This window comes from Pyxicephalus adspersus, chromosome 12 (genome assembly GCF_032062135.1).
Source record: "Pyxicephalus adspersus chromosome 12, UCB_Pads_2.0, whole genome shotgun sequence".
In the NCBI taxonomy this organism is placed as follows: domain Eukaryota; kingdom Metazoa; phylum Chordata; class Amphibia; order Anura; family Pyxicephalidae; genus Pyxicephalus; species Pyxicephalus adspersus.
This window is the reverse complement of record NC_092869.1, coordinates 4,194,152-4,210,999: the sequence shown is the minus strand read 5'-3', so window position 1 is coordinate 4,210,999 and position 16,848 is coordinate 4,194,152. Positions and strand designations below refer to the sequence as shown.

The following is a 16,848-nucleotide window of genomic DNA, read 5'->3' as shown; positions in this document are numbered from 1 at the left end:
AAGACTGCGTGTACAGAAAAGATAGGCAGTTACTTACTAAGAGGGGAGGCCGTCACAATTTCACTGAATGGCCCGCTTCCCAACTTGTTTTGGGACAGAACACTGAACTGATATGTGTTTTCTGACTGCAGGTTCTCTACTACAAGATAACTGGCACCAACAGATGCAGAGAGGGAGATCCACTCGTGGTGGCCGTGAGTGAGCCGCTTCACCCTGGAAAAAGATGGCACAGACAACACCGGTCAGCAGAACCACGATTAGCAGAAAAGGTGAAGGATTTTGGTGGTAGAGTTGCCAGCTTATCATTGGTTGGGGAGGGGGGCGCTAGTATTGGTGTCTCATTGTTCTGGAACCCAATGTGTCAGTGCACTATAGTTCCGGGACTTCCAGTATCAGTGTGTCATTTTTCTGGACCCCCAAGTGTCAGTGTGTCATTAGTCTGGGATCCCAAAGAGTCAGGGTCATATTGTTTCTGGGATCCTGAGAGTCATTGCCCCTGATTTATTAAAGCTCTCCAGGGCTGGAGAACAATGGGAAACACATAAACGCTCAAGGGTCCCAGAAAAATGGGCCTGATTTATTAAAGCTCTTCAATGCTGGAGAGGATACGCTTTCATCAGTGAAGCTAGGTGATCCAGCAAATCAGGTCCAGGATTCAAAACATTTTCCAGCAAATGACTTTAAAAGAAATCCATTCCAGGTTTGCTGTATCACCCAGCTTCACTGATGAAAGATTTTTTTGGGACCCTTGAGCGTTGATGTGTCTTTGTTCAGAGGCCCCCAGGTGTCATTATGTCATTGTTCTAAAACATACAAGGATTGACGTCTCAATGTTTTTGGAATCCCCAGTATTAATGGGTCTGCGGTCCCAGAAGGTTAGGGCGTAATTGTTTGGGGACCCCAGGTGTCATTGTGCCATTGTTCTGGGGACTATAAATATTTGGCACAGTGAACAACCAGCAAATTTCCATCTGTACCAATTTCACACCTACGTTATAACTTCAAAAACATAAAAATGATTCTTTTATCAAAAGCACTATGTGAATCACTTCACAACTGAATCTAGGTATTATAAAAAAATATAGGATTAACATAGAAAACTTTGAATTGTACAGAAGATGTACATACAAAAACTATTTTTTAAGACTATTCACGATTACAACTTAAGAGTTTATTTATTCATTTATTTACCATTGAATTTTTCTTACTGTACAAACCAATCGGTTAGGATGAAGACACAATCTTTACAATGTAATCTACGTACTACACGTTAGATGGACTACATGACAAGGAGATGAATCCGATTTTCATTTGGGGAAAATTTTAAAAAAAGAGCTTTGGGCCCGACTGTAAATATAAATAATGGAAGTGGGGTGCTTTGTACTTCTCAAATATAGCCGGTGACAACAATCTTGGTAATACACCAGCATAGGCATAGGAAGGTATTGACCCAATCGATTTCTGAAGGGATCAACAGGTATTTTTTAAACAGATAAAGCTTTTTAATAAATCAAAATGGAGCAAATAGGATATAGTAAATTATCTATTTCGATGTACATGATCCTTATGTACACCGGATGGGTGTTTTAGTGGCCTTGGCATCATACGCATTTAGAGGGGTAGTAGTTGTGTTTAATTCTTTACCTCTATGGGAAGAGTGTTATGTCTAAAGATGACTCCACCAGTAAATAGGGTCCCAACACAGATTTAAAAGACGGTAAAAGAATTGGAACTGATGAATGTCTTAGGCAGCCATGAGGAAGTCCAGTGCAGCAGAGCCACGTTGGTCAGCTTACCTTGCCACAAATTAGGCTATGTACACGTCAGATGATTCTTAGCCGATATAAGCCAAAGTCATTGATGGGTCCAGCCTGGCAGGTCCATGAATGACAGAAGGCGAACGACCACGTTGGAAGGGAGGGATAAAAGCGCAGTGGGGTGCTGCTCACTTGTTCTCCCCCTTCCACTCTCCATAAAACGGAACGGAAAAGTCCTTTGTTGTTGAAAACGATTGTGAATGATCCTTTCCAATGACAAAAATCTAACGTGTGTACGCAACCTTAGTGATCAAAGCTCTAGCTCTCTCTTTCCTCTCATGTTGTTCAGGGTGTTAAATATGAAAGGAAAGTTCTTGAAGGGTCTACTTAAAAAATTGAAATATGGAAAGGGGAAGACCATCTCATTTGTTGTCTTAGCCGTGGGGACACAAGACTTCCATGCATTTACACAGATACATCTCCTTCTAGGTTAGTATAACAAAACTCACAGCGGGGCATACCAAACGCTGAACCTCTGGAAGTATCCTCCATCGAAGCCAGGGTTCCAGGTGATGTTTATTGCGTTCACCAACGACTGGGCCGAGACATTGCTGACTGCATGGGGACTTGTGCCTGCAAAGATATTACAAGAGAGGAGTCCATTATTAGACAAAATAATACAACGTTGGAGGTTTGGTGGTAAACCTGTCAGCCACAGCACATATTTTAAACTAAAATTCCTGGTTAAGAACAGACAGCAAAAGCTTCTTCTATGACCGTCACTAGGTAGAACGCCCAGAGGGAATCTCAATAAGCTAAGAAGAGCACCTTTATCAGAAAGAAAGCCAAACCCTACATGGGGTTACCTCCATGTAGGCAGGGCTTTATTCCTAATTCTGTAATGGTCCAGGGCGGAAGTGATTTTGGAAATCTTGTGGTTTCTTCAGCAGAAACCATCCTAGGTCTACTCTTAAGAAGTCTTGCCTATTTGATCTGTCTTTTTCTTTTGCAAGGACCTTGTGGTGTCCCAGGGGCCTTGTAGTATCTACATATTTAGGCTATATCAGTATGGACCAAGGAGGGAGACCTGTTCAAGCTCTCCCAATTGGTATCCTATTGTCAAAACCATCTTGGTGGTCCCAGGGAATCTGTATCTGGATGGCACTCTGTTCATAGAGCTGGACTTCTGATCCAACTCTGCCCTTGTCCACCCACAAACCATGAGCAGCCACTCATCAGCTACCAACTGCACAGTCATTGGTTGTTTGGGATGATAGGAAGATATGGAAGAGGTAAAGCTAAAGCCCATGGGAATGGTTCACCCAATGACACCTACTGAACAAAGACCTGAGGATAAGAGGTTCTCTCAAGATGCCCTATGGTATCAACTCTTCGGCCATATTGATCATTATTACAAACAATTGTAGAACAGAAAACAAACGTTTTCATACTTATGTTTCTGGCTTATACCTGCATATACAACATACCCAAAACAAATACGGAGGTACGCGTGCTGATTCTGGCCACGTTATTGATGGCAGCACATTCCCACATGCCGTGTTCCTCTTTTGTGAGTGGTCTGAATATCAAACTGCCATTTACATCCATCTGAGCTCCACTCTTTCCGGGTGTGCCAAGCTGTAAGACAAAATTGGTGCGTTTAAAAGAGTAAATAATGAAAGAGATAGGACAATGGGCGCACAATAGTCACTGAAGCACAGGACCCCAAGGAAAAGAATACTTTTCACTCTTGATCTGAGAGTGACAATGGATATCTTATATGACAATAGTGTCCCAGTGACCATAGTCAAACAGAGAATTTTAATCTCCCCAGCAAGGGATAGACATCACTCTATCCTCACCTTGGCCCAGCTGATAACAGGAGGAGGGTCACCAATAGCAGAACAGGGAATGATCAGCTCTCTCCCAACATCCTGGAAATACTCATCTTTTGGGAGGTCAGTGAAGGAGGGTGGATCCTAAGAAAAATCATAAAAAGACATAATAAAAGGGACCATGTTAGAATTATTAAATAGGAGGCCACCAGTTTTTAAGCACTTGGTGCCAACTTCCCTCTTCTGTTGCTTTGAATTTTCTATCCCATAGATACTGAATAATGCAATACCATTGGATAGCCAGTAACCCCTGCACTGGCCGTGGTCTACCCTATCTTAAATAGGAGAAATTCAATGTTGGGGTTTACATAACAAATGAATACACTTTTAAAAGAAATACTGTTATAGAATAGAAAGATAGTCCAGTATACCTTCAGGATGACGGCAGTGGGTAGAGACACACCCATGCTGCCGTAGCTGTTGTAGGGGGTGCAGGTGTACGTGCCAAGGGCATCGTCATTCCCTGTTGCCACAACAATGGATCCATCCTCTTCTACGTACCATCCTGGAAACTGGCAACAGGAGAGAAGGGGAAACTACATAAATACCACAATACTCTCTATATTGGACATTTATCATCACAATATGTGAACCTAGAGACCGCATACAGGAAGCCACAGGCCATTTTAGGAAAATACAGTCACCTATCCTAACACTTGTAGTATCCTTGTGACAAAAAGATTTAAAACTTTATTAAGTGAGGGTGAATTCCTGTTTAAATGGGACCTCTTTATTAGTGACAACTATAATCATTTTGGATTTCCCATTACTTTTTATCAGTGACTATGATCTCCAGGACCTTAAAGCCCCCTCATGCCTATAACCTTAACCTAACACTTAAACCCTACACTCCTAACCTTATCCTAATCCCAAAACAAACCTTTCACCTGTAGCCGTAACCAACACAAACGCATTACCCAAACCTTAACCCAACGCCAACCCTTTATCTGTAACCTTAACCCAATATAAACCCTGCACCCATAACTTTACCCCAACACAAAATCTTCATCTGTAACCCTAACCAACACAAGCCCCTTCATTGGTAAGCTTAACCCAACACAATCCCTTTACAAATGACCTTAAAACAACTCAAACCCTTTATCAGTAACCCTAACACAACACAAACTTTTCCCCCATACCCTTACCCAACAGAAACCATTCATTCATTCGTAACTTTGACCCAACACAAACCCTTCACCCATAAACTTAACCCAACACTAACTCTTCAACCGTAACCTTAAACTAATACAAACCCCTCACCCATAACTTTGAGCCAACCCAAACTCTTTACCCATAACTTTGAGCCAACTTCAACCCTTCACTCATAATCTTAAACCAACACAAACCCTTCACCTGTGATCCTTATGCCACACTTAAAACCTGTACCCATAATCTTAACCTAACATCAACCCTTCACTTGTTACTGTAACCCAACACAAACCCTTCATCCATAACCGTCACCAAACACTGGAACAGTTGACCTGTAACTTTATGCAAAGATGTAAACCCCTTTCTAAAGATTTAAACCTTTACGTGTATCTAAGTGAGGGTAAATCCCTCCTTAGTGCTTAGTTTACTTTCTTAGTTTTATAAATGTTCTACACCAGTCTTTCTTCTACACCTTTTTTACTCCCAGGATCCCATGAATTAATTTCCAGGCTTTGAGAAACCCCTGTTAAATTTAGAGGTCAATGGAAAAAAATAAACCTTACATTCGTGGCCAGTAGAACGTTTCCCTCTTATAACTGTGGTCAAAATGCCACCCTTAGGGATAAAAAAAAACATTGGTAATATTTTTCTGACTCCAAGTGGCAATGACCACAAACAAAGAGGTCACCAACAAATGGGAGGTACATCAGCCAAAGCTCATGGAACCTCTAGCTACCTCTGGAAGAACCCTGGGGTCCCATGGAACCCCTAGCTACCTATGGAGGAACCCTGGTTGTGAATGGCTGGTGTACACCATCACAAAGGATAATTACAACATTTCAACAGGGCACCTACCTTATCAAGCTCCAGCGGGTGACCATCCTTGGTCCAGTTGACAAATAACAGTGGTGGATTGGCCCTCACAGGGCACCTGATCTTGCCTCGCATGCCGATAGGCAAATAGGTTTCAGGGGGAATGTCGGTCACATAGGCTGGATCTAGGGGATAAATCAGAGAATGACATATAAGACCATATGCATTAGTTAGACCCCATTCACATACACCGTTTCTTGTAGATGATTCTATTAGTAGAACAGTTACATACGCAGTACGGTGAGGTAGGCTGAGGCCGATGGCGACTTCCACAGGCCGTTGCTGGGAATGCAGGTGTATTTCCCAGAATCCTCCGGGGTGACCTGCTGCAGCAGAAAGCTTCCGTCCACCAGGATGCGCACTCTGGACTGAAGGCGGCTAAAGGGGAAGAAGATTACTAGGGTATTGGTGGGGGGCATTCACTATGCTGTAAAAGCAGCCATACTTAAATCTTCATATTCCAGCCTAATATTTCAGGAATCCTCACCTGACCAGATAAACATTGCTGTTCCCATGGAACCAGCTGTAGGTGAGGTTGGCCGGGTAGGCTTCGGCCTGACAGGTCAGAAAGGCATCTTGGGAAACGTTTACGGTAATGTTTTCCGGAGGGACGACAATGACGGGTGGACCTGTAGAATAGGGAAGGGGAAAAAAAGAACATTAAATAATTGTAAACACAACATACAAAAATAATAAAATATTTATAACAATATACATATCCAAAAGTGTAAATAAACCTACCAAGGATGTCTGGATTTAGAGACTATTGCGGCCTAGCGCCACTCCAAGCCACACTAGTAGTTGTAAACAATAGTGAAGGTGTTTCCTGACAACCAAAAATTGGTAGGGTTCAGAAAGGAGGTGGAGCTTCAGGTGAGAAGGGAAATTACATCAATCCATATTGATGTAATTTCTCCGCCCCCCTGCTTACCTGAAGCCTCACCTCCTTTCTACATCTTGCCATCTTTTGGTTGCCAGGAAACAACTTCACTATTTATTACAACTACCAGCATGGATTGGAGAGGCGCCAGGCCGCAGGGGGGCAAGGCTCTGTACCTGGACACCCCAGGTAGGGGGTCTAATTAAAATTTTTGATGGACTTCTGGGGGGTAAAATGATAATTGAATGGATATGTGAAAATACATGAATCTATTACCAGCGGAAGTAAGGTGTAATATTGATAAGTAAAAGCTAAGATTCAGGGTACAATAGTAAACATTTGGCTTTTTCTGTCCCTGACTCAAAATATTTATATTTCCTACTGATTTCGATAATATAAACAGTGTGGCTCTAAAAGTACCCACCTTGAACCAGGACACGGGTGGCGTGCATCACCTCTCCTTCCTCACTGCTTGCATGACACGTGTAAACGCCAGCATTGGACCTCTGCACCCCACTAATTCGCAATGACCCATTATTTACCTGGCAACAGAAACAAAAATATATATGTATATACTCAAATACAAACCAAGGCACATACTTTTACCTAAAAACCTACTTTAACTCAAATATAAACCTAAGGCACAATATCTATCTGATAACATTGAAAACAGAAGAATCAAGAGAAATGTGTTATTTTGAAATGTTTATTTAAAAGGGGTAAAAAATAAAATCACATGGGCCCAGACTATTTTTTTTACCTATTTACAGGTTAAAGTATTTTGTACTCTTGAGTGGGTTGTTATGGGTCACTTACATTTGGTGCATTATTGTTAGTCACCAGTAGATGGAGCTGTGTGTTCATGTGAAGTGTGCAACAAACTCTCATACTGTTTCCAAAGGTAAGAATTTGTTACACATTTTACATGAAGACAGTGCCATCTAGTGTGAGACCCAAGTATAAACTGGGACTCTTTTTTTCATACTATTTTTTAAGTTTGAAAAAAACAATCTTAGCTTACACTTGAATATATATATATTCTGAGGTGAACTACATCCTGTGAGCCCACAGAGCTCTCCAAGGCTGGAGAGAATACAGTGAAGCTGGGTGATCCAGCAAACCTGGAATGGATCTGGTCTAGGATTCAAAACATTTGCTAGCAAATAGCAAATGATTTTGAAGAAATGCATTCCAGGTTTGCTGGATCACCCAGCTTCACTGATGAAAGTGTATTCTTTCCAGCTTTGGAGAGCTTTATTAAATCAGGCCCTTTGACTCCATGGGCTCACAGGATGTAGTTCACCTCAGAATATATATATATTCAAGTATAAACAGATTGTTTTTTTCAAGGACACTAACCCAGGGAGGAACAGGCTGTGAGACGTGTTGTAACTGGGGAAAAAACATTTCAAAAAATAAATTGGGGGTCTGGGAAGTTATAAAATTGAGGTCAGAGTTTGGCGGTAATTATAAAAAGAATCCAATGAAGGCGACCACCCCTCTACAAAATGATTACAGATAAAATATTTCATTAGAAATCCTTTATAACAATTGGCATTGTAAGACATTGTAGGTGCTGTACTACAAGACGGCCACAAGAGGGCGGTGCAGGAGCAGAAAAAAGACTCAGATTCTCAATAGGCGACAATGGCCCTTTGTTAAAAAAATCGCTGACGCAGGGAATGCGATCAGCTGCCGCCATGCAGACACCGCACGGCCGGAGGTGTAAACACAGCACGGGCAAAACAGAACCGCTGACTGCCAAAGACAACACCGTGTCATGATTATTGCCAATTTGTCTTGTCGCCACCTGGGGCGTAAGCGGGGTGTGACACACCTGGCAAAGAGAACCTGTAACTACACACAGATCTCCCTGCAATAATTCCTGCAGGTGTGCAGGGATGGTGGGAACACTTCATAATGGGCACAGCGGGTGTACAGAGCCAGGAACCCACCCGGCATTTTCCTCACCTGGATCTTGTCTCCGCTCTCTAGGACCAGGTTGTCTCTCTTCCACGATACCACCGGCTGTGGGTTTCCATAAGCCAGGCAGGTGAGCGTCAACGTGTCTCCGACGCGCACTTCCACGGACATGGGTGGAGTCTCACGGAAAGCGGGCGGGGCTGTGAAGAAAGCACACATGTGTGACTGGCGGTGCATATAATGTGGAGGGCACACAGGGTCCTTACTGTAAGACAGGACAATTACCTGAATCAATACATTATTTTGCTGCAGGCAGGAGGAAGCATTTCCTCAGTCTCTTCTATTGATTCCTCCACCACCAGGTGAGAGGCAGCAGCCAGGGGCTGATCTGTGTCAGACATTTGTAAACCCCAAGAAATGAAAAGGCACCAGAATCATCTTTGAACTTGCATCTTATTCCAGGAGATGACCCTGGGTGGTGCCTGAACAAAGATGGTGCCGTCCTTCTGGAGACAAAACTTTTCTCTAAATCTCTACTTACAATGTGAGCACCCTAAGGAAAGGGATGCTATTGAAGACCCCTTTACAGTGGTGACACGGTGTGTCTGTTGTGGCCCCTGGTGCCACACATCATATAGGTAATACCATAGAAGTGTGCAGATGGGGACATGTAGCTGGAGGTGTCAGGCTGCAAGAGACGGTCAGAGAATGAGGTCATGTGCCATGGGAACACGCGACATCACAATCCATAAAACTCTCATTACCGACTGCAGGGGCCACACAGCAAGCACAGAGGGGCCACACGTGGGTAGGGCACTGGGTTATGACAGACATAATCCCAGCCATAGAAAAGTGAGACAATACAAACACTGGACCCAACAATAGGCATCACGTCATGTGATTAACTGATGGCCTCCCGTGCAGGACAAACCGGCCAATCCTGAATGGCGAGAGCCTTAGCCATTGTCTGCTGAGACCACAAAAACCATAACACTGGATACACAGGACTCACTTCCTGTACAGGAGAGGAGAGTTATAGAGGAAGGAGCAGAGTCCTCCAGCAGAGTATTTCAGGAGAGGAGAGTTATAGAGGAAGGAGCAGAGTCCTCCAGCAGGCAGAGTATTTCAGGAGAGGAGAGTTATAGAGGAAGGAGCGGAGTCCTCCAGCAGAGTATTTCAGGAGAGGAGAGTTATAGAGGAAGGAGCGGAGTCCTCCAGCAGCCCCCCCCCATATTTGTCTGTCTTTAATCCATGGATTAGGAATGTACAGAATAAAACCACATGCAGCGGGTACCACCCACAGATCCGTCTGTCCCCGGGGGGCACCGCCAGCCGCAGCCCTGCACTACCCTATAATTACGCACGTGGAAGGAGACTGAGATCTCGGTCAGCTCACTGTTTGGCCCTCCCAACCAAATCTCTCCCAGACCACTCAGTGCTGCAGCCGGAAGCCCTACCGCAGGAGCATGACACTCCGCAGAGACCCAGGACAACACACATTACACTGTGGGAGAAGATGGGAAACAAAACATTACATTTTGTTCCTCGGGGGCGGTACAGAGGGCAAGACGTAGTGACGACAGTAAGCAGCCAATCCACATGGTTTAAAGCCCAACTTTGGCCTAATTTTGCTTAGTCCAAAAACTTTCTGCCAAACATTAAATTGTGATTGAGGGACAGCTAGTGACATAATAATAATATTGCTGCCCTTGCAGTACTCTCTTTCCACCACAAGATGTCCCCTGATGACCTCCAGCTTCATTTAACCCAGAAGACTGAGGACATAGTGTGAGTACAGTACGTCACCAACCTGCATTCCTGCGACCGATACATTGAGGGATTTGAATGTTTTTGGCCCCCCAAGGCCACATTGATGTACAAGGCCTGCCAGTAATATCTGGCAACCAATCCAGGCACCTCTTGCTCTCAATTTTTTTTATTTTGAATAGCAGGATATCTTTGTGGAGTGACGGAGGTGTGTTTAATTTTGTGATGGGGTAAATGGAACATGGATAGCGTGGCCAGAGGTCAGCAGGAACCTCATTATTGATCCCAATTAGCGCGTGCTGCTTGCTCTCCATAATCCGCCCGTGGGAAGGAGCGACTTTTCCCAGAGACAACCCCAGGGACCTTTTTTCACAACAGTAAGAGGAAGGGGGGGGGGGGGTCCCAGGAGACAAAGAAGACCCCAGCCCTGGTAAATTAGGGAGTAGGGGCCCAGCTACGCCCCCAGCTGTCCTCCATACAGGAGGCTCCCCAGCCTCCATCATTTAGGATTAGACACGCTGGAGGGATAGCGGCTCCATGGGGTCCCCGAGCCTGGACTGAGAGGGTCACATGACAACAAGACGGCCCGTAATCCCCGGGAGTCACGTGGGCCCAGCAATTGGCTCTTTGGTTTAACCTATAGATGGCCAAGTGTCATGGCATGCCATTGGACGGAAGGAGAACTTCTAGAGAGAAATGATTGAGGTGGAACTATAGACAAAGTGGAATGCTGAGTCTATTCTAAGGACAGGGTGCTGGTATGTGATGCTACTGTGTGCACCTAGGAGCTGGGAGACAACGTGCAATGATGTCATGTGACCTCTCCCCTCTGACCCAATAACGGGGAAGTCACAATATGTGCCGGAGGTGACACACAATGTGTACACAGAGTAGTATAGGCAGAACTGAGGTTTCCATTTTTTTGGCCAAAGCCAAGCAACTCACAGTTCACAGTCAGATGGATCCACGTCCCGTTCTTGAAGTCTTCGTCCCCGTGGTGTCGGTCCAGAAACAGCACCCTGCACTCATACCAGCCCTGGTCATCGGATCGGAGGGAATCTATGTGCAGGGAGGCGCCTTCCTCGATGCGGGTCCGTCCTGCGGAAAAGAAGTTGAAGCAAATGTATATAAGCTGTGACAACGCTCTGGGCCTGTACTCTAACACTTTGCTGAGTTGTCACCCTGCCCCGTGGACTTCTGATGTTGCCATCATCAGCAAACCTGCCCTGAGAAATGCCATGCAGACGGGCACATACACAGGAAGTAGCTGCAAAGAAGCTGCAGGAGATTAGCAGTCTGGTGATTACATGACTTCTGGATTGCAGGAGTACTGCAGATGTTTCTCTCCTGGGGCAGATCTTTAAAGCCCTAATATAAATTGGGAAGAATATTTTCATGAAGCCGATTTTTCTCCTTATCCAAAAACAAACACGGAGTTCCCCTTTAGGTTCCATCTTTCAATTTGTCATTAAAATGAACTTGTTATTGTTACAAATCCACCATTATATTTAATGAGGCTTCTGGGGTGTCTCAGGAGTGACGGAGGAGGGGGGAGAGGTGCAGGCTGGATGTTGTCACCCGGATTATTTGACTCGGGAACTCGGGATGGGATGTTGTGCAGGCTGACATGGGAATGTGTCCTGGGAAGGTCTCCGCAATAACGGCGCCATTTATGGAGAGATACCGCAGATGAAAAATGGACAAAAATAAAGCAGAGCAGACGCCAATCTCTGGGGAGAGAAGATCCCTATGGAGGCAGGGAAAGGGACAGGAATGTCTGTACTTAAAGGATCGCACCCTAAATCTCGGGGTCACTAGTCCAGCACCCCGTTATCAGTTTGTGTGTGCTCTGTGCTGTGTGTGCGCTCTCTGTGCGGTGTGCGCTTTGTGCTGTGTGTGCGCGCTCTGCTGTGAGCTCTGTGCTGTGCGCTCTGTGGGGTGTGTGCGCTCTGTGGGGTGTGTGTGCTCTGTGCGGTGTGCGCTCTGTGCTGTGTGTGCGCTCTCTGTGCGGTGTGCGCTTTGTGTTGTATGCAAGCTCTGTGCTGTGTGTGCGCTCTATGCTGTGCGCTCTGTGCGGTGTGCGCTCTGTGCTGTGTGTGCGCGCTCTGTGCTGTGCGCTCTGTGCTGTGCTGCGTGTGCGCTCTGTGCTATGTGTGCGCGCTCTGTGCTCTGCTGTGCACTCTGCTGTGTGCGCGCTCTGTGCTGTGTGCACGCTCTGTGCTGTGTGTGCGCACTCTGCGCTCTGCTGTGTGCTCTGTGCTGTGTGCGCGCTCTGTGCTGTGTGTGCGCACTCTGTGCTGTGCGCTCTGTGCGCGCTATGTGCTGTGCGCTCTGTGCTGTGTGCGCGCTCTGTGCTGTGTGTGCGCACTCTGTGCTGTGTGCGCGCTCTGTGCTGTGTGTGCGCACTCTGCGCTCTGCTGTGTGCTCTGTGCTGTGTGCGCGCTCTGTGCTGTGTGTGCGCGCTCTGTGCTGTGCGCGCACTCTGTGCTGCACATTCCATACACATTTAACATGGTGCACTACAGAGTACAGGAAGCATACACATCAGCCTCTGCAGGACTCTGTATCTCCGTATATTCTGCTCCAGGACACTTTCAAAGGAATGAAAATTTAAAAATAAATCCCTGAGGGAATACAAATGTTTCCTTCTTGAGGACTTACAAACAGGTCAGCCGGTCATGTAAATTGAGCTTAGTGGAGTCAGAGGGAGGTCAGAGGTCGGCCTAAAGGGCAGATCCATAATGTGCCGTGACTTGTGGAGACAGCACTGGTCGGGCTCCTAGTCAGTTAATGAAGGAGGGTGGGGGGGTCCATGACACTTCTCAGATAAAAATCACAATATGTTTTTTTCAGACGCCTGGAGTTTTTGGGTTATTATTATTAAACAGGATTTATATAGCACCAACATACTACACAGCGCTGTACAATAAATAGGGGTTACAAATGACAGACAGATACAGACAGTGCCACAGGAGGAGGAGAGGCCCGAAGAGCTTACAATCTAAGAGGTAGGGGAAGTATCACACAATATATGTTATGTTTTCTCAAGCAGCAGAGATGGAGGAGGAAAGGCCGGGAGAGATAAGAGCGGGCCCAGAAGATTCAATCTCCTTAATTGCCCGGTGCTATTATCAGTCGGCTGATCCGATCACGCAGACATTAGCCAAATTTCAATTGGCTAAGACCCCAGAGTCCACTAAGCCCGGGATAGAGAGCACACGGGAACACTCCGGCTTACACACGACAAGCATTAGCCGCATGGTAAACAAAAATGTACGGATATCGGGGACGCTGCTACCATCGGCCCATAACCCCCCCACTGCCAGGGAGCACCGGACAGGGACCAGGCACAAAAATAAAAAAAATCAGTTTCGCCAATTAGGGTGGCTTATATTCTATAATGCAATGACAGAAGTTTTCGGTGTTGCGCAACATTTTATTGGGCGATCATTTTCGGCATCAGTAATATTATTATTAATATTATTAAACAGGATTTATATAGCGCCAACATATTACGTAGTGCTGTACATTAAATAGGGGTTGCAAATGACAGACAGATACAGATAGTGACACAGCAAGAGGAAAGGACCCTGCCCCGAAGAGCTTACAATCTAAGAGGTATGACTCATAATGGGGGACCACACCATTCACAAGCCAACGGATTTCATATAGGAGTCAAATCGTAGATGCGGTGGTTCGCTGCGGCAAAATTGCAGCACATTCCGTAGGCTACGGGGAAAAGGTTGCAAGTGTTTGTATGCGTGATTGGAGTTCTTGGAAATCAATCAAGCCTGGAAAGAATGGGGTTAAAAATGGCCTTTTTAATTCTGGACGGCATGTGGGAAGGTCACCTGGGGTCGGGAGGAAATCCCTTTAATCAGGAAGGGAGCAGACACGAATACACAGAATTCACTTCTTTTACACGTGGCCACCGCCGCCAGTATATCCCTCTGATTACAATGCCTGACCATGCGAGCAACACGCACCGGTTCTGGTGAATTTTTTATATTTTACCTTGCACCAAATTTTGTGAGCAACTCGCCAAAAAGTGAGATTGGCCATCTGTGTCACCCAGTGGGAAAAATTGCCCCCAACCCACGTTGTCACTAGGACAGTGATAGGAAATCCAAAAAATTCAGTTTGCAGAACATGGCGCAAGTGGGCATTTGGTGCAAAAAAAACAAAAAAAAGTCTCAAAAACATCTCAAGCTCAACTTTTTCAAATCAAAATTTGCGGTATTCCCAGCAGTTGTGGCATTTTTTGATACCACGAATATTACCCATGAGGTCCAAAACTGGGGTAAAATTCATTGGGAGCTATGACATATGATTGGCTACACCCAGAACAAGGCTCCTTTACTGCAGATCTACCCCCTCCACCTCCAGGCAGGGGATGAATGAGTACATGACCATGAGGAGGCAGGGTCACCAGGGGGAGGGGATGGGAGGGGGGATAATGACAGATAGAGGTAGGAGGGAGGGTGCCGGATTACCACGAAAGGGGTGAAAAAAAGGAAGAATTGAAGTTAAGAGCATTTTTCAAACTTTTCAAACTTTCAAAAGATGCGACGCGCAGGAATCCCTGCACCAGGCGCCATTAACCCTTCATTCCCTGGGAATGCCTGCTGTGCGGCTATACGGGCAAAGACAATGGCGAGTTTTTTTTTCCCGGTGGTTGAAAAGGATGAAGGGCTTCTATTATCTCTTCCAGCCCTTTTAACTTTTTTGGCCCTGAAAAAAATAAAGAATGAGCCCAGAGAGATGCCGATAGAGCTGGGAGTAATCAGCCAATCAGCAATACGCCAATTTTCATGGGAAGGATTGGGAATTTGTTTTTTTTGGGTAGATTACCCATCAAAAATTGTTCAATAATCGCCATGTCCTCTTCTTAAAATTGAAACGAATGGCGGGGATGACGATGGTTGAGTTTGGAAGCGTTACGGTTGGGTTCTTAGGGTCGGTGCACCTGCTAAGCGTTCTTTTGGAAGCATTACCGAGGAGCCAACCAATGGGGAGTTTCTGCTTTCTATACTTTTCCAGTGCCAGCCAATCACAAGGCTAGATAACCGCTCCTATTTCTTTTCTCTGGCCAGCCACCGCCTGTGCCAACTGGCTTCAAAGGACTGGTAAAATAAGCATCCGGTAAGTAATAACCGCATTGTAATTGGCTTATTACTCAACAAGTATCTTTGACATTGACTACCACCAACTATATGACCTACAGACATGAATTCTGGCACAGATATGAACATGTTCAGGAACTTAGGATCTGTGCCCTGTGTGCCGCGCCATCGGAATAGTAGGAGGAATACAAAGCTTCCGGAGTCAAAATTTGTTTAGGCAAAAACGTGTCCTGCAATGGTCAGGATTCCCGAAGGAGGCAAACCACGAGGCTTCTACAGCAGAAGACACAAAATCTGGTTTATGGATGCCAGCAGTGTTGGGAGAATGCCAGGAGGGGTCAACACAAAAACGCCAACCTCTACCTAAATGTTGAGTGAAGTTACAAATGGAGCCTGGTGGGAAGAGCCAGACCCAGACTTCTTAAAGGGCTCAAATATTCCAACAGGGAGATATCATTTGGCTCAGGAATGATGGGAGTCCATCATACTGACCTGGGATTCTGGTACAGAGATGGTGGAATGGTCCCATAATGGGCACAGCAGGTGTACAGATAAGGACGGTAGGAACTCTTGATAATGACCAGTAGACCAATGACCAGGTTAGCGATGGGGCAGTGGTACATTCCTTGCAGAGCTCCAGGATTTGAACAGCGTTGTCACCGTACACACCCATGGGTCAGGTTATAACACCGTGCCTATATCCATCTGTTTGCTCGGCTTTAGCCATCCCGGTGACTTTACACAACTCTGCAGCTCTGGACAGCCTGGCAGGCTACCAACTGCGACTGCCAAATAGTTTTACAGGCAGGGAAGGTCTGAGAATTTAGGCGGGGACACGCCGTCCCCACGGTGACTTTTACAGCCTCGGCTATTGACACAACCTGATATTCGAGCCGATTTTATGGCCTCACAAGGGAATTAATGGAGGCAGAGACAGCTTTGGCCTGGACTGGCACGGCACCTAAACATGTCTGGGTCACCAGGTGCCCCAGCATGACCTTACTATGTCGCTTCTGGGGAACACAGTTGAGACAAAGACAACACAAATCAGGAAATATATTACAAAAAGCTTCTTGGGGGTCAAACCATCACCGGACCTTTGCAGAACGCCAGCTGCGTACATTACCATGACTGAATGTGAGCTACCAAAACAGGAATGGTGGCCAGCAGGTGAAGAATTGCTATCAGACCTGGGTTCCCAGCTCCGGCCCACAGCCACCACTGCCTTTAGGACATACCTATAACAAACGGGTCCCATACTGACATTTAAAGCCGGCCCACGAGTAAGATCCGTCTCATTCTGCCCGGGGTAAAAGTTCACCATTTATGACCAAAACCCCGAATGGCTGAGTCAAAAGTACAATACCGTCCCTTTGTGCTAAAAGCTGATTATTAACTGCTGCAAAAAAGAAGGATTTTTTTGTAGAAAAAAATCCTATTTTTTAAAAAAAGTTTGCAAAGTTCAAAGACCGGCCATGGTC

The 16,848-nt window shown here is 45.6% G+C and overlaps 1 protein-coding gene across 1 annotated transcript in view; it reads right to left on the bottom strand.

Moving 5' to 3' along the window:
• IGSF9 (immunoglobulin superfamily member 9) overlaps positions 1 to 16,848 on the bottom strand; it is a 54,448-nt gene that overhangs the window by 19,051 nt on the left and 18,549 nt on the right. The window contains 11 exon segments of the mRNA XM_072427488.1: positions 38 to 213; positions 2,267 to 2,390; positions 3,245 to 3,395; positions 3,620 to 3,736; positions 4,024 to 4,164; positions 5,657 to 5,799; positions 5,907 to 6,052; positions 6,162 to 6,303; positions 6,979 to 7,096; positions 8,526 to 8,677; positions 11,190 to 11,342. Coding sequence (XP_072283589.1) covers positions 38 to 213; positions 2,267 to 2,390; positions 3,245 to 3,395; positions 3,620 to 3,736; positions 4,024 to 4,164; positions 5,657 to 5,799; positions 5,907 to 6,052; positions 6,162 to 6,303; positions 6,979 to 7,096; positions 8,526 to 8,677; positions 11,190 to 11,342 — 1,563 coding nt within the window.